Source organism: Cydia pomonella, chromosome 3 (genome assembly GCF_033807575.1).
Source record: "Cydia pomonella isolate Wapato2018A chromosome 3, ilCydPomo1, whole genome shotgun sequence".
Classification (NCBI taxonomy): Eukaryota; Metazoa; Arthropoda; class Insecta; order Lepidoptera; family Tortricidae; genus Cydia; species Cydia pomonella.
The window spans coordinates 91,973-112,849 of record NC_084705.1 but is presented as its reverse complement, the minus strand read 5'-3'; the positions used below and the strand labels follow the sequence as shown (position 1 = coordinate 112,849).

At 37.8% G+C, this 20,877-nt stretch overlaps 1 protein-coding gene across 1 annotated transcript; it reads right to left on the bottom strand.

The window, feature by feature from the left end:
• Positions 1–4,003: 4,003 nt before the first annotated feature.
• Positions 4,004–17,838, bottom strand: LOC133515690 (uncharacterized). The gene is made up of 11 exons (XM_061848233.1): positions 16,872–17,838; positions 10,571–10,732; positions 10,132–10,294; positions 9,760–9,881; positions 9,329–9,570; positions 8,546–8,697; positions 8,175–8,313; positions 7,983–8,090; positions 7,602–7,792; positions 7,211–7,338; positions 4,004–4,540 (listed from the first exon to the last, which is right to left on the bottom strand). The coding sequence occupies exons 1-11, from the start codon at positions 16,972–16,974 to the stop codon at positions 4,425–4,427; spliced, it is 1,626 nt and encodes a 541-aa protein (XP_061704217.1). The 5' UTR covers positions 16,975–17,838; the 3' UTR covers positions 4,004–4,424.
• Positions 17,839–20,877: the final 3,039 nt, after the last annotated feature.

Genomic DNA, 20,877 nt, shown 5'->3' with positions numbered 1-20,877 from the left:
AACCGGAACAATATTGTAGACAAAAAGGATTATAGACTGGTTTTTTTGTCAGTTATTCACAAAATAATAGTCAAGCCAATTTGGTAATTTAAATTCGCCATGTACCTAAACCATTATTTACGGTGAAAGTTACTCAAGGATCAAATCCGAAATTATGACTTTTTATTCTCCGTAGCCCGTAACCCGTAGCCCGTAGAGGGGCTACGTGCCGGTCTACACGGAGCGGCGCCGGCGTGGCGGCGGCGGCGTGGTCATGCGGTGGCACGCGACGTGCGCGCGCGCATCGCTCTGCCTTATCATACGAGAACCGGATTTAGCCAGAATTTACTTAAGGTGGTTCGATTTTCATACAAAAAACAATCGCTATTAATTAATTAATTACACAATATTATTACATAAATAGTTGCGCATCTATCTACTTTCGAATATTCATTTGCGCTAAATTAATAGAAAAACTTTGTTTCATACAGAAATCATGCAATAATCAACGTTATATTTTTATAAATTTTACTCATGTGTGTGTGACAAATGTCGTGTACAAATACATTGCGGCGTTGCCACTCCATGCCTCGGCCGGCCATCGGCGCGACGTTGCGATGTTTGACGCGTTTATAGCTGACTTTGTCGACACTGACACTCAGTGTGACCAGGCGTACGATAATTGTCGTACATGTACGATAATTTGGGCCCCGGTATGACGTAATGTTCCAAAGAGCATTATCGTACACTAAAGTACTATACTTTCAGCCCTTGGATGATGCCACCTTAAAACTCTAGTAATTTGAAGCAAAATATGACACTTTCTCTCAGAAATAGGCTAAAATTAGTATCTTTTGGGTGTTCGGCTCCTTGGTGTAAGTTTAAAGTTTAAAATGTCACAATTTCCTGTATACCGTTTGAGTCTATCCCAAAAATACACAAACATAAACAGATTTTTTGCGCAATTTAGACGAAAATTGTCTTTTTTTATTATTAATTGGAAATTTAAGCTTATTTTGCTAGACATTTTTAGGGGCTGCCTTTTTGATTGGCGTACGATATTTTTTTCAACGGTACAATAATATTGACACTCAAGTACGATAATTCTCTTCCGCTCACCTGGCAACACTGCTGAAACTTGACAGGACTTGGGGGCCTACCGCGAAAACCTAAATTCGCAAATTGCGGGGATCTTTCTTTTACTCTCACTAAGACGTAATTAGAGTGACAGAGAAAAATGCCCCAAATTGACGAATTTCGATTTTCCCGGTAGCCGCTCTGGTGCTTGAGGTACTTGATAGAAAACAACGCTGCCGCATGTTCTGAATTGTGATTTTATGTGTTTTTGGATTGAAAATGATAGCAACGTCTAAATCAAGTTACAAAAATCATCGATATTCTGGTCCGCGAAAAACCAGGAAAAGTGTAACTGTAATTGGAGTCTACAAAAATGACCAATTCATAGAAAATATGACCTAGAAACTAGTTCACTTTTATAAAACTCAATTTTGCCCGAGATTGTACTTAGGCGAATACCTAAGGGAGCTAAGTGTATTGATCTTGAATAATTAGTTGGCTAATACATATATGACTCCAACATGATATGGACATTTACATCATAACTATTATACTTAGTTGGTTACTAAGTTCTGTTACTCGATTTCTTTCTTTCTTCCTAGCGTTGTCCCAGCATATTGCCACGGCTCAATGGAGCTTGGGGTCCGCTTTGACAACTAATCCCAAGATTTGGCGTAGGCACTAGTTTTTACGAAAGCCACTGCCATCTGACCTTCCAACCCAGAGGGTAAAACTAAGCCTTTTTGGGATTAGTCCAGTTTCCTCACGATGTTTTCCTTCACCGAAAAGCGACTGGTAAATATCAAATGATATCTGTTCTGAAGTTCTGTTACTCGATTTGCAACCTCTTTATTTCCGTTAAAACAAATGCTACCGAAAAAATAAAAAATGACATAATGTGGTGGATTTGTGAGCTATAATTATATACCACACATAACGCTTATCTCGTCGTATCTATAATGAATTGGGGCCTAAAAGAGAATCGTATTCCAATTTTTTGAAACGCTTGTATTACTTTCTATATTAACTAAAAGTTGCCTTAAAATTCAGCTTTTATACTAAAAACGGCTTTAAATATGTTAAATTAACAAAATATATTTTGACAGATGCTTTCGCGCCCAAGACGCTCTTTGAAAATTGTTGACGTCACAGTTTATGGTTTGACACATAACTACATACATACGTAGAAGATACGAACTGTCAACTGATATTTGTCATTTGTTGTTAATCGCCTAACTGTCAACAGTGTCAATCCGAGAGTTGTGACGTCATCAGAATCTTCAATGATGTTTCGAGTTTGGTCACGTGATGTGTGCCAAAAGTTATTTTAAATTCAATTTTTATAAAAATATGGTCATTACAGGTCCGTAAAAGCAGTTTAACATGTTCTTATAATCCAAAAGAATTTATTGGGATACAATTATGCCCTAAGATTTGTAGATGGAAACAACCCTATTGCGTTGCACAAATGTGGGCACCCGCCAAACATGATTTTGGGTGTGTCATACTCAGGGCTAACACAGATTCATTTCTGTGAAAAAAGTGTGAAAACCAGAAACTGGAAACCGTTCTCGAACCAATAGTGAAGCCCTTAAGCCACACCCTATTTCAAAACCAGCCATGGATCTTTGAACAGGACTCAGCTCCTGCACATAAGGCAAAAACAACTCAAGCCTGGTTTCGAAGGAACAAAATTGACTTTATTGCCCACGAAGACTGGCCGTCCTCCAGCCCGGACCTTAACCCCCTGGATTATGCCATATAGCAGGTTATTGAGGAGAAAGCCTGTGCTAAACCCCACACAAATCTTAACTCCCTCAAGCGGGCCATAGTTAAGACAGTGACGGAATTAGACATGACAATGGTGCGTGCCGCTATTGATGACTGGCCTCGTCGTTTGAGGGCCTGTGTCAAAGCCAGAGGAGGCGATTTTGAATGATATTGTCATATGTAATTCCTGATTTTGTGTACTTCATTTTAATATATACTTTTTTAAACTTTCGTTGGTATATTTTATGTAGATAAAGATTATTGCAGTAACAGAATTTAATAACCAACTAGGTAGAAAATAAATTGGATATGATGTGATCCGTTGAATGAAATTGACAATAAATAAAATAAATAAATAATTTTCTATCTCTAGGCATTGTGTGAAACTTCTAGTTGTGTCAAAATATCGGGAAATCAATAATATAAACAAACATGGTAAATATCTCATTTCTTTTTATAATGGTTATAAATAGAAGGCCATGCAATTATGTAACTCACTGTAATTTAATTTAATGTATCGTAAAAAAATGTTTTAATTATTCTACTGTAAAATAGTACCTACTTTTTTAAAGGCTGGGCAGTAAGGGATTGCTTTAATTTTAGAACAAAACAGCGTTTTTTTTTAAAAAAAATACCGGAAAATCTGACTTACTAATTTAGACTTTCTTAGGTTCATTCTACTTAGAATCTTCTCCACCCTAGCATTAAAAAAAGATATCCTAAAATATCCATACCATTACGTCACATTTTAGTGTGAAAGAAATTACAATGTAAAACTAAAATTTCAATACAAATTTTCGGGTTTTTTTAGCACGAGGATTGATTATGCTAGTGATTCTGAGTTGGAAGAACCCAAAAATATCATGATGTGTGAGAATCAGATTTTTAATATTTTCATGGAAAACGCTCATATTTCTCATAAAATAATTTAATAATAATAGGTACTTGATAATACTGATAACAAAAAAAATTCTAATGAGTCTCGAACCCACATCCTATTGCATGTATTTCCACGTACATACCGTAACGCCATTGAAGCTTACTCACGCTGTGCCAAATTGTCTACTACACGGATCCCAGTAAGACTGTTTCAATGTGTGAGTGATACTTAGAAATAGAGTCAAGAAACATTCTGTCGACATTAAGGGGTAGTTTTTGTACAATGAAGTGTTCAATGTTTGTTGTAATAGTTCAATATTTATTTAAAGAGTGCGCTAAATATAATTTACAGTATAGAAATACCAAGACTACTCCACAAAAAAATTAAAACTCAAAATTTGCAATTGTGGCGCCATCTAGTGAGGTTTAAGCTTTGGGTAACCTAGTCGAACCACCTTAAATCGCATTTCTTTACAAATCTTCTGTTTCGTTCTTCGTACTGTTACTGGTTACATTATTAGGAAAAACTTTCATGGACCCAATAATTAAGTACCCATTACATCCGTTTACGTGTTTATTAGACAGAGAGTAACAATTGCTTTAAAATTATATTTGTATTATCATAAACATTCGTTTAATTTTCAAATGACGATGTGTGATTAAGGCTTACAGTACTGACAAAGAATTACAGAAACCGCTTGAAATCTTGATGTAGAACATTAGTCTGTTGTCGGTTGGTTGAACGGTATCAAGGCGACGCCACCAGGACCCGCTCGCTCGAGCGACGCTCGCGGGCGCCGATCGCTCGGCAGCAGACGCAGCAGCAGTGCAGAACCTGCAAGTCGAATCGGCATCAGAATCGATACATATCTTCAGTATTCTCAAATTTCCCTCTCTTATGTACTACGCAATTTTACTAAATAGGAAACTTATTTCCAGTGTGTCAATCTTATACCTTTAAACGAGCAATTCTTGTATATACATATATTTCTGTCATCTCGGAAACGGCTCTAACGATTTCGCTGAAATTTGGTATATGGGGGTTTTTGGGAGTATACAATCGATCTAGATTAGTCTTATGTTTGTTAAAACGCATGTTTTCTAGTTTTCATGCGTTTTCCTTTCAACGCAGAATATGGTCGCTAATATCGTGCTGCCGGTCACTGTCCGTCTGGTCCAGCGGGTTAAGACACGGACGGCTTGAAACGAGTGTTACGGGTTCGAATTTCGCCCGGTGACTAACTTTTTTTTTTTTTTTTAATATATACAAGTTTATATATAATTTTAAAATTTTTATTGTTTTAGACAAGTTTAATTTAGTAAAAAAAAAATGTAGTTAATGTTTGAGATAACAATATATATTTCTCATAAATATGTCTACCAGTTACCTATACTGATTACGTGAATAAGATTTATGCTTTCGAGTTTTTATTTTATTGAGACTTATGAAGCAATAGTGCAAAATGTAAAATTTACCGATACAAATTTTAAATACACTTTCTAGCGTAGTTTTTGTGACACCATCTCTCGGATAATGACATAAAAACTAACTACTATGCCTCGCGCAATGCGTATTGACCTAAATTGAACCATAGCTCACGAGCTATGTAATAAGAGAAATTACCAATAGATGGCGTTACTCTGTGACAAGTGCTGTAAGGTTGAGATTACGAATATCGAAAAAACAAACAAATTAATGTGGATAACATCACCAGTAAGTAGCTAAAGCACTTTTGTTATGGAAATCAGAAACAACGAAGGTAGCACAAGCACCCAGACCTGAGACAATGTAGAAAAGCGACATCTATGTTTAGCTGTGATAGTTTTAGAAACTAGGCACTTCTCTGACCTGAGCGTATTGTGTGACTTTGGTGGCCCAATTTTTTTTATTTAATTTTAATATTTGACCTTTCATTCTGAAAAAGGACTTAAATAAAAAAAAAGTATGGATAGCCATTATCACCACCACCACCATATTACAATAAATAGTCATAACCGAGCAAAGCTCGGTCGCCCAGGTAATGTCAATATTAACTATCATTTTTAGGGTTCCATCGCCAAATGGCAAAAAACGGAACCCTTATAGATTCGTCATGTCCGTCTGTCTGTCCGTTTATGTCACAGCCACTTTTTTTCCGAAACTATAAACTTGGTAAGTAGATGTATTCTATGAACCGCATTAAGATTTTTACACAAAAATAGAAAAAAAAAAACAATAAATTTTGGGGGTTCCCCATACTTAAAACTGAAACTCACAAATTTTTTTTTCATCAATCTTTTACGGGCATACGGGGCCCTTGGGGTCCAGTACAACAATGCGTTCCGGGTGCTGATGGGGCTGTCCCGTTTCTGTAGCGCATCAGGGATGTTCGTGACGGCGCGCGTGGACTGTTTTTATACTACCATGCGTTCACGCGCAGCATCCCTGGTGCGCCAGGTGCGTGGCATTCCCAACAGCATCCTACGAATGATAGCGGATAGGGTTGACTGTCCCTACTTGTCGCACTGTGAGGGATTGCATTCCCCCATCAGTGTTGTTTTATTTTAAATTAGTGTTTGCTGTACCTCCTAACCCTTTAGTTTGTAAGTTCTACTAATAAAAACATGTGTCCATGTGTTACATGAAATAAAAATATTCATTCATTTTACGTGTGGGGTGGCGGTGGCGCTTCAAAAATGATATTGAGGTTTCTAATAGGTATCATTTTTTTTCTAAACTGAATAGTTTGCGCGAGAGACACTTCCAAAGTGGTAAAATGTGTCCCCCCCCCCCTGTAACTTCTAAAAGTTATTCTGTTAAGAATGATAAAACTAAAAAAAATATGATATACATTACCATGCAAACTTCCACCGAAAATTGGTTTGAACGAGATCTAGTAAGTAGTTGGTACGGAACCCTTCATGGGCGAGTCCGACTCGCACTTGGCCGCTTTGTTTTTTTCACTATCACAAATAAATAACAGATGAGGGTATATATTCCTTATAACCAAGGCTCGTACATTTCATGCCAGTGACGCAAAAATGACGTAGTTTAACAGACAGGAAGTTTTCTTACAACACTACAAATTTAGGTAACTTACCAATTGACGCGTAGAAAAATAAATACTTGTTATGTAAAATACACTGTTGAAATGAAACTCAAAAATATGTATTATTCAATAATCTCTTATTTAGTTGAGTGACAATAAGATGAAAGTCAGTTAGACGTTTCTGTACTGAGTATCTATATTAGTTACCTAAAGAGGTTGACAAATGATTAATTATTACGAAAATACTAATTGGAATATTAAGTAATCATACCCTATATAGCGTGACGTGATTTTCCGTCAACGGCATGAAATGTACGGGCCCTGGTTATAACGTATCTAAGACCAATGTGAAGACAATGGCATAATTAAGCTCAATAAGGCTTTGTGCAATTAAACCAAATTTAGGATCCGTAACAGCAGGATTAGCAGGTTCTTAACCAGTTGGGCGCAGTTCAGGGGCTTTAACGAGAACTCACTTGCGAAGACGGCGGAGAACAGCAGCAGGCCGAGCCGGCAGTGGCGCCCGAGCAGGTAGTTAGCGAGCTGGATGGTGAAGAAGCCGCACAGCCGTCCGCCCGTTATCGTCAGCCCCACCGCTAGGCTCCTGAAACGTTTGTCACAATTTATATTCTAAACTTTCGTTTTTGAATGACTACTTAATCAAGTGAAAACCGGTTTAAGATGAATTCTGGCCCACAGATAGTTTATGGACCGGGGTAAGATAAAAGGATACATTTTATCCCTTTCATCTTCAGGGGATAATTGGAGATTAAAATGGTTGAAAGTTTTGTTTGACTTCGAAGCGGACGAGGTAACGAGCGCAGACTTGTTTTAACTATGTTTTTTAATAAGGAATCTGGGGCCTACCTCAAGTGCGTGGGGAAGAGCGAGACGGCGATGGCGGTGTAGGGCCCGACGACGATGATGCCGACGACGAGGCCGGCGTAGAGCGCGACGCCGAGGGTGGCGGGCGGGCCCGCCGCCGCCAGCGCGCCGCTCGCGCCGCACACCAGCACCAGCCCCGTCACCGAGTTGCGCCGCCCGAAGCGCCCCACCGCCTGCACAGCGCAGTGCATGTGGTACACGCAACAACATTTTGCCCGAGGGCCAGGAGCGTGCATCGGTCGGCCAGGCTCGTGACGCTCGGAGAGTGCGTTCGTGGCCGGGGCATTAGTATAATATGTTTAAAGTAAATATAATGATATAAAACCATAAGTACACATGACATAAAGTATAAGTAGAGAGTACCAGACTGAGCACACCGTTAGCTATTAACTGTAGACTGCACGCCGCCAGCAATATCAGCAGTGCCGGCACGTTAATGGAGCATGAGACACCAGCACCACTCGCGGCGGGCTGTCAATTATAACAAGGTAATATCAAAACGCTTTTCTGTTGGCTGAGATATCATCATTATGTCGCAGGGTTTTGAAACCTCACCTCGGTGAGCGCTCGGGTCTCGGCGTGCAGGCTGCTCTCGATGATGGCACAGAGCGTCCTGTCGGAGTCCTCGCCAGAGTGGAGCAGCTTCGTCAACTGGTTCGATATTTTTGGCAGCCAAATAAGAAAAGCTCCTATACTAAAAAAACAACTTCTCAGTCTCAATAGGCAATGTATATCAATTTATTATGGCTATGACCTGTTACTGCCTTATCTGTAATTTCAAGGTAGGTAAGTTAACGGGTGTCAACGCCAGTGAATGTCTAATAATTCTAATATGGCGCTAAAGCCGTCATCTCGTCAAGAACACTGACTATTACAATGTAATGACCAGACCCAAGATTTGCAATTGAAATCTGTAGGTAACATACAACTGCATGCCGATGAAGAGCAGCGTACAGATGGCGGTGTACTTGCGCAGCGGCGCGCGGAACAGCGCCTTCAGCCGCTCGCGCCCCGCCGCCTCACCCGCTCCCGCCCTCGCTGTCGTCTTCTCCTGGGGATCTAGGAAGAGTCCCTGCACCTGCAACCGGAGAGAGTCATTCGCTTGCGATACTATATTAGTAATATATATATTTTGGTTACTCAAACGGCAGTTGAATAATTAAGTTTGTTTTGAGCCAGCGAGCTGGTGCAGGATTGTAAAGAGTTGATATGAAAATAGACACAAGTCGATGTGGGTAGATACTTAGTTGTTTGTGAACTACTGCTTCTAATATTTTTAACATGAATGGGAGAATAGATGTTGGCCGAAAGTTTATGTAAAATGGGGTTAGAAATTTTGGATAAATGGATAACATGGGCATTTCGCCACACTGAAGGAAAAACCCCATTGAAAATTGATGAGTTAATCTGAGAAGTGATATCTGGGAGAATACATTATAAGATGTAGATATTAATCCGGTAACGATTTTAGAGCAAAAATGTAAACTTGATAGATTTAGTCGTTGAAATTTGTAAATCTTTTGTTACGTAATATCTAAATAACAAGTATTGGTTTTTATTAGCACGGCTTCTCATCTTGTCTTTTAATAATGAGCTACCAGCCTTATAATTAGCTGTAGACTAGACTCTAGGAGGTCAAGGTGAACTTCTTATGGGAACATTGCCATGCCGCCTCGTATCAACTGCGCTAGCGTGCTGCTATAACTCACCTGAAATTTCTCGTCCGCTTTATTTACTCTATGAATGAATCCCAGAATTTTCATCGCACTGTCCTCGTCACCTTTGGTGAGTACGAACTTGGGACTCTCTTGGACGAAAAGCCATATTCCCAGCCCGGCGACAATGGCGGGCAGCGAGTACGCCAACATGAGCGTTCGCCACGAGTTCCAGTAGATGCCCAGGGCCGGGACGTAGTAGGAGAAAGTCAGGGGTATGATGGGGATCGCTAAACCTTAACATATCAAACCAGTAAGAAAAGAGAACAGGTTTAAGGTAGTAATTGTATTCTGATTACAATATCTCAACAGATAAATCTCTGCACAAACAGACAAGAACAAGCTAAAGGCGTCGTTAGCCGTAGCTGTTACTCTACACCTGACATTAGTTAGAGTATGGTGCCGGAGTAGTGTAGTACGCTTACCTGCCATGACGCCCTGCGAGCACAGCATGGCGGTGGCGACGGTGAGGAGAGCGCGGTCGCGGCTCGCGCGCGGCGCGCTCTCGCTCAGCAGCGTCATCACCAGCGGATACACTCCCGAAGCGCTGGAAATTTACATCCGACGATTATAGTCTGTATTGCATTCCTTTGGCATATTTTGCAGCTCGAACGGTTTGTTCGATTAAACAAATAGGATGTCGTAAAATACAGCTGGTCTAATCAGAGTTTGGGGTCCACCAGTCGGATAGGATTTCTAAAATCTCTCTATATTTTAGCACCACATTTTATAATGATGTTGATGGTTGAAAATCAAAACGTGATTAGTTGATTTTGATCAATTATGACAGTACTCACAGAAAAGTGCTAGCACACTGCAGCAGCAGCAGCAGCTGCCAGGTGGGCGAGATGCTGGCGACCGCGTTTGTCAGCGCCGCGCCGCCTAGTGTGCCCAGCAGAGCGCGGCGCCGCCCGCGCTGGTCACCCAGCCAGCCCCACACCACCGTCCCCACCACGCCCGCTGTCAAGTTACGTAACACAATCACTTCTTATTTGTCACCACAGACCAACATTGGAGGTCCCTAAGAACACATTGTCATTTATTTTGGTATTGGTCCTAGGTATAATAAAGTTTTTCCATACTCGTATGACCAATGTCCCTTAGAAAATATTCGTATTTCAACTGCAATATTGACAAAGAACGGTGTTACAAAAATTACCTATAAATCGGTATTTAATATAGCAGGTAGTGCACTAGTGTGAGGGTGTGTGTGTATGTGTGTCTATATGGACTCACCGACGAAGGGCGCGGCGAGCATGGCGGCCTGGTGCTTGGGCGCGGCGCGCAGCTCGCAGGCGCCGGCCGGCACGAGGATGGCGCCGCCGTAGCACACGCACGCGTACGCCAGCGCCGCCGCGCTGCTCAGCGCCACGCACCGGTAGTTGTACGCGCCAACACCTGTACATTGTTATTTAACACAATTCAACTGCTTACGTTGGTTCCAAAGCAAACAAGTGCCCTACGACCTACACCACACCTAAACCCACAGCTGGCCCACCGATGGTAAATAAGATAGGTTGAAAAACTACGGAGTGGGCATTTGAAAATCCATTTCGCTGGCCGACTACAGCATCCATAGATTTTATTTTAATTTAAATTTTATTTTATTTTAAATTTTATTTTATTTTAAATTTCATTTTATTTTAATACCTATTTTAATGATTTGGACACTTAGAGACCTGTACATCTCTAAGTCAATTTAAATTTATAATTTAGTTTTATAGGTAGGCACTCCTTATGAATAATATGTAGTCGCGTTTATGTGGCGCTATGCCGTCTTTAATGTAACTTACAAGCACAAATGTTGTATCTCACATTTTTTTTTATTATATTTATATTAATACAACCCGGCAGCTTGAACATGTCATGCTCGCTTAAAAGTCTTTACTTACGGTGGCGTCGTTGATCGGGTCGCCACTTTCCCGAATGAAGGTTGAGGGAGGCGATGGCTGAGATACACGTCATACTCGTGAACGGGTGCTGTTTGTGGAGACCGGTCTGTTTAAGCTTACACGGGGCACAGGTTATGTTAAAGTATGTAACTTTACTTTTGAGTGACATTAACGTGAGACACTTCATTCGGTTCTTGTCTGTTTTAATTTATTTGTCTTTTAATTATTTATATAAAAATTCAAGCCTTGGCGACCCTCTACATCTCTAAGGATAATTTAATATATATTTTTATATTTTATCTCTGACACTTAGAGACTTATACATCTCTAAAGAATTTTAGTATTTTATGGTTTTATTTTTTTATCATAGTTTTTTTTGTGTAATTTGACATTTAGAGACAGTATACATCTCTAATAAAGTATTTATTATTTCATAGATTCGATATTTGTAATTGTTTTTTTTTTTTAATTTATTGTTTGTAAAAATGGACATGTAAAAGTGCCCCTGTGGCCTATTTGCTGAATAAATGTTTGTTTGTTTGTTTGTTTGATAGTACAGCCATTATATCCAAAAAACCGACCCTACTCGTGAATAATCAGTTCTTGGATTTTTTTTTGGTAGGAAACTCGGGGGAGTCACTGTGGAATGTAAATTCAAAAAGTAGACCGAATCAGGCTCCTGTGTATATTCAAAAAATGTTTTTTTTTTTTTTTAAAAAACGGTTTTTCTTGAATAACTCGGCCATTTTTGATTTTACACTAAAATTTAGGAAATTTGATTCTCTACAAGTTTGGTCCTCACAAATTTTCTTCTAGAATCGATATTTTGGAAATTAAACCTGAAAAACGCGACATATTCAAAATATTATCATTATCTCCTAAGTTCCACGTTTTACGGCATGAAATGGGTAAATTAATTAAGTTAATTTCCAAAATATTGATTTTGGGGGGAAAATGGTGGGAACCAAAATTATTCAGATATTGATTCTCTACAACTTTGTTTCTCTTCATTCATGCCGCAAACCGTGGAACATAGGAGATAATGATAATATTTTGAATTTGTCGCGTTTTTCAGGTGTAATTTCCAAAATATCAGTTTTGGGGGAATAAAGGTGATTCTCTACAACTTTGTTTCTCTTCATTCATGCCGCAAACCGTGGACCATAGGAGCTGTTCAAACTTGGTAAGTAGATGTATTCTATGAACCGCATTAAGATTTTTATACAAAAATAGAAAAAAAAAACAATACATTTTGGGGGTTTCCCATACTTAGAAATGAAACTCAAAACGTTTATCAAACCCTCATGCGTGTGGGATATCTATGGATAGGTCTTCAAAAATGATATTGAGGTTTCTAATATAATTTTTTTTTTAACTTTTAAATAGTTTGCGTGAGAGAACCTTCCAAAGTGAAAAAAAGTGTCCCCCCCCCCCCCTGTAACTTCTAAAATAACAGAATGAAAAATCTAAAAAATATATATGATGTACATTGCCATGCAAACTTCCACCGAAAATTGGTTTGAACGAGATCTAGTAAGTAGTTTTTTTTATACGTCATAAATGGGACGGAAACCTTCATGGGCGAGTCCGACTCGCACTTGGCCGCTTTTTTCACTTTGGAAGTGTCTCTCGCGCAAACTATTCACTTTAGAAAAAAAATATATTAGGAACGTAAATATCATTTTGAAGACCTATCCATAGATACCCCACACGTATGGGTTTGAAGATTTTTTTTTTTTTTTTAATTTTATGACTTATTAAAAAAAAAACTACTGACTAGATCTCGTTCAAACCAATTTTCGGTGGAAGTTTGCATCGTAATGTATATCATATATTTTTTTTAGATTTTTCATTCTGTTATTTTAGAAGTTACAGGGGGGGGGGGACACACTTTTTTTCACTTTGGAAGGTTCTCTCGCGCAAACTATTCAGTTTAGAAAAAAATGATATTAGAAACCTCAATATCATTTTTGAAAACCTATCCATAGACATCCCACACGTATGGGTTTGAAAAAAAAAATAAATAAATTTCATGACGTTTTAAAAAAAAACTACTTACTAGATCTCGTTCAAACCAATTTTCGGTGGAAGTTTACATGGCAATGTATATCATATATTTTTTTTAGATTTTTCATTCTGTTATTTTAGAAGTTACGGGGGGGGGGGGGGGACACACATTTTACCACTTTGGAAGTGTCTCTCGCGCAAACTATTCATTTTAGAAAAAAATTGTATTAGAAACCTCAATATCATTTTTGAAGACCTATCCATAGATACCCCACACGTATGGGTTTGATGAAAAAAGATTTTTTGAGTTTCAGTTCTAAGTATGGGGAACCCCCAAAATTTATTGTTTTTTTTCTATTTTTGTGTGAAAATCTTAATGCGGTTCATAGAATACATCCACTAACTAGATTTGAATAGTACAGCTCTTATAGTTTCGGAAAAAAGTGTCTGTGACAGAATCGGACAGACAGACGGACATGACGAATCTATAAGGGTTCCGTTTTTTGCCATTTGGCTACGTGTTAAAGTGTTTAGATTAATGTTAGTTTAGTAATAAGATTCTGTGCTAGATGTCACTGTACTGGCCACAAACTGGTGTGTACAACGTATATACTTGCCCTAATTGTTCGCTAGAGGTCGCTGTCCCCACGGCAAACTGGCTAACGACATGTTATTATAAAATATACAAACATTATTATATTTTTCTTGATGTCCTAATTCCCTGCTAGATGTCGTTGTACTGACTACAAACTAGCGAACGACATTCTGTTAGTAATTATATATCAAAGAGCATAAAATCACTACGATTTAAGAGACGGGACTTCCATACTAGCGAGTGGAATCCCTTTGTTTCGCAAATCATTACCAAAATGTACGACAAAGAACTGTCAAAGAACCATAGTACCAACATAAGCAATTTAAATAGTATAGTACGCTATACGCTTGCGTTTCTTATCGATATCGATAAAATGGGGAGGGTTGAAATATAGACTCTTGTCTACAAATTTTGTACTCGAAATCAAGTTAGGATCGAGTCCACATTTAAGTTGTATGTTATATAGTGGATAGTTCTATGAGTGGACTAATACGTGGTCGAGCTTAATGTGGACTCGATTTTTTTTTAGAACACCTTGTTGTTCTTCACCACTAGGAAGGATCAAAGTAGCACTTTTTTTTCCCTACTAAGAGGGATCACTTTTTTCCTCTTTTTTCATACTTCTTAGGTTAAATTATTTAATTTAATTACCATTAATTAAATTTATTTATCTATTTGTACCATAATAATTTCCTCATAGGTGATGTGAAAAGCAGTATGTAAATTTATCACGTGGTAGCAAAAATATTTCCACCTTAGGGTGGTATTCCACCTATCCAATTTCTTGGTCCAATGTTATTGCGTCTCACTCTGTCATTAATCAAAATGTGAGACGCAATACACATTGGACAAAGAAATTGCATAGGTGGAATACCACCCATAGGCGTTAACACTTGTATCCCTCACTACGCTAGGATTCTATTTTAGAATACCTCGTTACACTCAGATTGTAATTATAAAATCCTTTACTATTTTTTTTCTTATTTTTTTATTTATTAAAAGCACTACTTTCAAAATGATCTGCAGATACATGTTTCAATAAATGTAACTTTTCTATGGGAAGATGTATCAGGTCTTCATTCCCAACAAATTTAACCCACTGCCTGCATCTGAAAACATACAGCCTTGGTTATGTATAGTTTATATTCCAAGTGTTTGCTAATGAGATGATCAACTGATTATTTAGCGCTAATATGCATCTATAAATCAAATCAAATATGTTAAATAATGACCATTAATGCATAGATGATAGATAATTTTCCACTGAAAATCTTCGACGAATTAATTTTGTGTCATATTGTAATTTGTAACCAACAAAATATGGATTGTGTCGTCCGAAATAAATGATTTTTATTTTTATTTTTATTTTATTTTATTTTATTTTATTTTATTTATATTTTATTTATATTTTATTTTTATTTTATTTTTATTTTATTTTTATTTTTATTTATTTTATTTTATTGCATGCAAGTTCTCAGGAAATTTCACATATTTTATTTAATTACTTACACTGATATACAAATAAACATACAATTATCGATAGTTTTAGTACATCCCTAGTTCACAACTATAAAATAATATAAAATATCAAATTTTCGATGTGTTTAAAGCCTGCTGCACCAAAATAAGGTCAAAAGTATCTAAAGCAATACGTACCGGTCTTTATCCAAGGGAAATTTCGCCATAAAATTCCTTTTTTCGTGATTTTCTCGAGTGGCTCGCTTGCCACATATTTCACACTTAGTAAACCGTTTTCTCGGTGGCATTGTAACAAACTCGTTCTTTATTCTGATCACGGTTCACTATTATCGATATTTTCACTAAATAATAAAGAAATTGCACGAAATACCTGAACAAAACATTGAAGCCTTTGTAAACTTGACAGAATAAATAGCACTGACGTTTTATTTTTCTTCGTTGGCAAAGATTTGCGAAACAAGTTCCATACAAAACTTATTTTGTTCCTAGTTGCGTCAGCCTGTTATATATAACAAGATTGTGTTTTTTTTATCAATGTCCTTTTTTTTGGCAAATAAAATTGTGTTGAAAAATTGCATTTGCGTTTTCGTTGAATGTGAACAACACGGATGGATAAATAAACACTACGGAACCCTAAAAATGTGTGTCCCCCCCCTGTAACTTCTAAAATAATAGAATGAAAAATGAAAAAAAAAAAAATGATTTACATTACGATGCAAACTTCCACCGAAAATTGGTTTGAACGAGATCTAGTAAGTAGTTTTTTTAATAAGTCATAAAATAAAAAAAATATTTTTTTTTTCATCAAACCTATACGTGTGGGGTATCTATGGATAGGTCTTCAAAAATGATATTTAGGTTTCTAATATCATTTTTTTCTAAACTGAATAGTTTGCGCGAGAGACACTACCAAAGTGGTAAAATGTGTGTCCAAAGTGGTAAAATGTTGAACGAGATCTAGTAAGTAATACTTTTTTTTAATAATTTTTTTAATACGTCTTATATGGTACGGAACCCTTCATGGGCGAGTCCGACTCGCACTTGGCCGCTTTTTTTTACAATAGTCCTACACTAACCGGGGCTTGTCCTTGGGTGCACTGCTATAGTGTGAACAGGGATAATCGTTGGTTGGCGTCAAATTACTTTTAGAGTAAATTGTCTTATTACAAGGGGTCTCTACGTGTTGGCTTCGGCCCCACGCACGCCTTCAAAATGCCCGGGACCACATGGTCCCGAGAATTTGTAAGAGACATACAAGTAATAATAATAAAATATATATATATATATGTTTTTATTAAATTAAGTTTGCATGTTTTTATTTTACACTTTTCTTTTTTGTTTGTTTTGATGCTAATGCCATGTATGTTGTGGGTATGAATAAAGAATGTATCTATCTATCTATCTATCTAATTATTTATTTCACACTACATAAAAAACAGATACAGAAATTGATAAAATATACACATTGGTAGGTAACAACAGGCGGACTTATCGCTAAACATATAATTATGTAAGTACTTACAGTGTGTTGTGTTAATTTTGGACCTCGTCCAAGCCTACTTACCAGTGCTATCAAGTGCTTCCTCGAAAGGTACTTTAAGAATTTTGTCGCGACCCATCACATTGACTTCAAGAGTTGAATCAGTTAAAACATATTCACGCGGCATTGGTATTTAATTTTATATGGATATTGAGTCTAACTCTCTACTCGTATATATATTATTTACCTACTTAGTTAAAATCGAATAAATTTAATACTCTAGAACAAACTGCTGTGTTGTGGTATCAATGAATGACTATGAAATGCAAGTACTATCAACAGGGGCTGAAGCCGAGCGTGTAGGTATTTTGTGTTATTATTACATTCGATCAGCAAACGCCCTTTACACGGATAAGTAAATCTATTACAGATTACCTACCGTATCGGCTTGATATGCCGCGGTATTTGGAGGATTAAAGGCGCCTGCTTACTGTACCTGTTGTGTATACTACGGATGTCACGAATAATCGCATTTGCATTCGTAGGTATAACGAATATTCGCATCATATTAAACATTCGCGGCGACATCCTCATTCGCAGCAAATGAAGCGAATGTTTTGCGAATGCGAATGTGCACAGGTCGTGTCCTGTCTCGTCGACTCGCGTATGGCCAGTGCGCGCAAACTGTTTTCAAGTAGGTAATGCATTATGATTATGACATGTTCTAAGGATACATATGTTTTATGTACTAACAGTTTGTTTTTCTAATTAGGAATGATAATAACAACTAAATATTGCCTAACATACGAATTCACATTCGCATTCGGTAATTCGCATCCTGGACACTCGGATTCGCATTAGCATTCGCTAATGTGAAGAATGCGTCATTCTTGAGGCTGCGATCGTTTTTGTTTTCCCGCTAAGCCCTCTGCATTTGCACCCGGCCATATTGCCGATCTTTTTCTGGAATCAAAGTTCCCTTCAAAAGTTGAGACCTTAAACTTGGCTATACAAATGGTCTAGATGGACTTTTTGGCGCTCGCCTTAATGGCTCCTCTTCACGATGGCCCAGCGCTGGCCCAGCGAGATGGCCATGCGATGGCTGACACGCCACTACACGATGGCGACATTCAGTTGCGATCTATTCGTTTTCCAAGATGGACGTGGGAGCATTAGCCGCTGCAGCAATTTATTTATATGCCACGTACCAACCTTTTCTTAATATGCACAATAATAAAGTAATTAAAAAAAAAATGACGTAGAAGATTATGGTGAATGTTATCTATCCATCGCAATAAATAAATAAATAAACTACTTATTATGGGACAGTATTACACAAATTGACTAAGTCCCACAGAAAGCTCAATAAGGCTTGTGTTGTGGGTACTTAGACAACGATATACATATTATATACATATGTATAAATACTTAAATACATAGAAGACATCCATGTCTCCGGAACGAATATCCATGCTCATCACACGAATAAATGTCCTTACCAGGATTTGAACCCGGGACCATCGGCTTCATAGGCAGGGTCACTACCCACTAGGCCACACAGGTTGTCACTTTAGTCAATTTAAATTTGTGCAATAAACTCTTCAAAGCTTTGAAACCCTACTAAAAATCATTACTTGTCTCTTCCTTAATGTGCCGCTGTGTAGGTATATATTATTTATGTATATTTAGATATGTAGGTATAATTTATGTATGTATATTTAGATATGTAGGTATCTAATATTAATTTCTTTTATTATTGGTAGTACCTGGGCGACCGAGCTTTGCTCGGTTATAACTATTTATTGTAATATGGTGGTGTATAGGTGATAATCTACATAAACTTAAAAAGTAAAATGTGAACTGACAATTGTTATTATTTACAATCGATTTTAACCTTACAGCACTTATCACAGAGTAACGCCATCTATTGTCAATTTCTCTTATTACATAGGTCATTTTTTTACTAAATTAAACTTGTCTAAAACAATAAAAATTTAAAAATTATATATAAACTTGAACATATAAAAAAAAGTTAGTCACCGGGCGAGATTCGAACCCGTAACACTCGTTTAGCAGTCCGCGTCTTAACCCGCTGGACCAGACGGACAGTAGCCGGCAACACGAAATTAACGACCATATTCTGCGTCGAAAAAACCCCATGAAAACTCGAAAACACGCGTTTTCCCAAACATAAGACTAATCTAGATAGATTGTATACCCCCAAAAACCCCCCTATACCAAATTTCAGCGAAATCGTTAGAGCCGTTTCCGAGATCACAGAAATATATATATATACAAGAATTGCTCGTTTAAAGGTATAAGATATTTATTTATTTAAATTGTGAATGTACTGTATATACAGATGTCTGCGTAATGTATAAGTAATTTTCCTAATCCTCTTATTAATTCGTGCACTATTTGTTATAAAAACTATTTTTTTTAATATCCTGCTACCTTATTTCTATAGTTTTGGTCTTTATGTTCGGGGTTCCATGTTACGCTTTTTCCCCGATATAACTCTAAAAACTTTATTCTTTCGTGATGCGGCCACATACTCGTCATTTTTAATCAAAATAATACACAGCACGAACGTCCTCACTCGACCGTGTTCGAGCACGCACTGAGGGATGGGCCACGTGTAGATGCGGACACTCGGACAGCCATCGCTGGTCCACTGCCTTTGATGTGCGGACGAAAAACCGACACCGCGGTCATCCCATCGCCATCCCGCGCGCCATAAGCCATCCGACACCACTACCCTCTCTACACGCTGGCCCAGCTTAGTGGGCCACTATGATGGTCCATCGTGTAGAGGAGCCATAAGAGCCCATCAACGTGCTAACTAGCACCACTGCTAAATAATTGTGATTATTTAAATTTAACGATAGATATTTAATAAAAAAAGGGGGCCGCTACGTATTGTATGTAGTATTTAAGTACCTTTTGAATACATCAGAATAGTTTTTACGTTTCTGGATTCGTCAATATAGGCGTCCAAAGTTAAAACGGCCGTTTTCGTTTTGAGTTTATAGATCGACGAATCCAGCAACATAGAAACTAGTTTGATGTTCTCAGAAGGTACTTAAATACAAAATACAGTACGTAGCGGCCCCCTTTTTTAAATATGTATCGTAAAATTATAATAATTACAATTATATTCCAGTGGCGCTAGTGAGCACGTTGACGGGCTCTTAAGGCCAAGTGTGGCTGGCCTTCACATTAAGTAATTAGTGTTTATTGAGAGTTAATACATTTGCTACTTGCGTTTAGTGGTAAATATATGAATTCGCAATAACCACTTATCAATAAAAATTTAATCGACAAAATAATAACTATCCTAACTGCCATTTAAAAAAAAATTAAACAACAATATGTAATTTTCAAAACATACTGTAGCCGCCGTGCAGGTCAGGATGTCGACGACTCAAATAAAACTTCGATTGATAATAAAGTGAAGTATAATCTTCCAAAAGGTACTGGTTTAGAAGGGTTCTTGCCAAAACGGTTCAATGTAGAAAGTGGGTGTTGATAGTATGGAGGATGATGAAAGAGTGATTTGCAATATTTGATCAGTACAAAAAGTGGTTTAAATTTAGATGCTTCTAATTGGCCGCGTTATAAAATATGTGGAGCGCTCCTATTGGTGCTTTTGAAAAGAAAAAAATAAGTCATATAAATACTCGAGCCGGCAGCACATGAAAAGAGTTGTTTTCAGGGCGGTATTCTGAATACATAAATCACTAAAAGTAGCAAATAATTGTATAAAATACGATCGCATCAGCACGCAAGTTAAAAGCTTAGCCGGACTCAGCGCACCGTTCGAAGTAAAGGTAGGTGTTCATCAGGGATCGGCACTTAGCCCATTCTATGGATTATCTCACTAAACATCCAGTCTTTTCTCCCGTAGACAATGCTCTACGCAGACGATATCGTGCTCATCGACAAATGTGCGAACAAACTAAATTCTAACCTCCAGCAATGGAGACAAGCGCTTGAGGACAATAGTCTGCGCATCAGTCGATCCAAGACCGAATACCTGAAATGCAGCTTCAGTGATCAGCCAATCCCAGACACAGACATCGTCATTGAA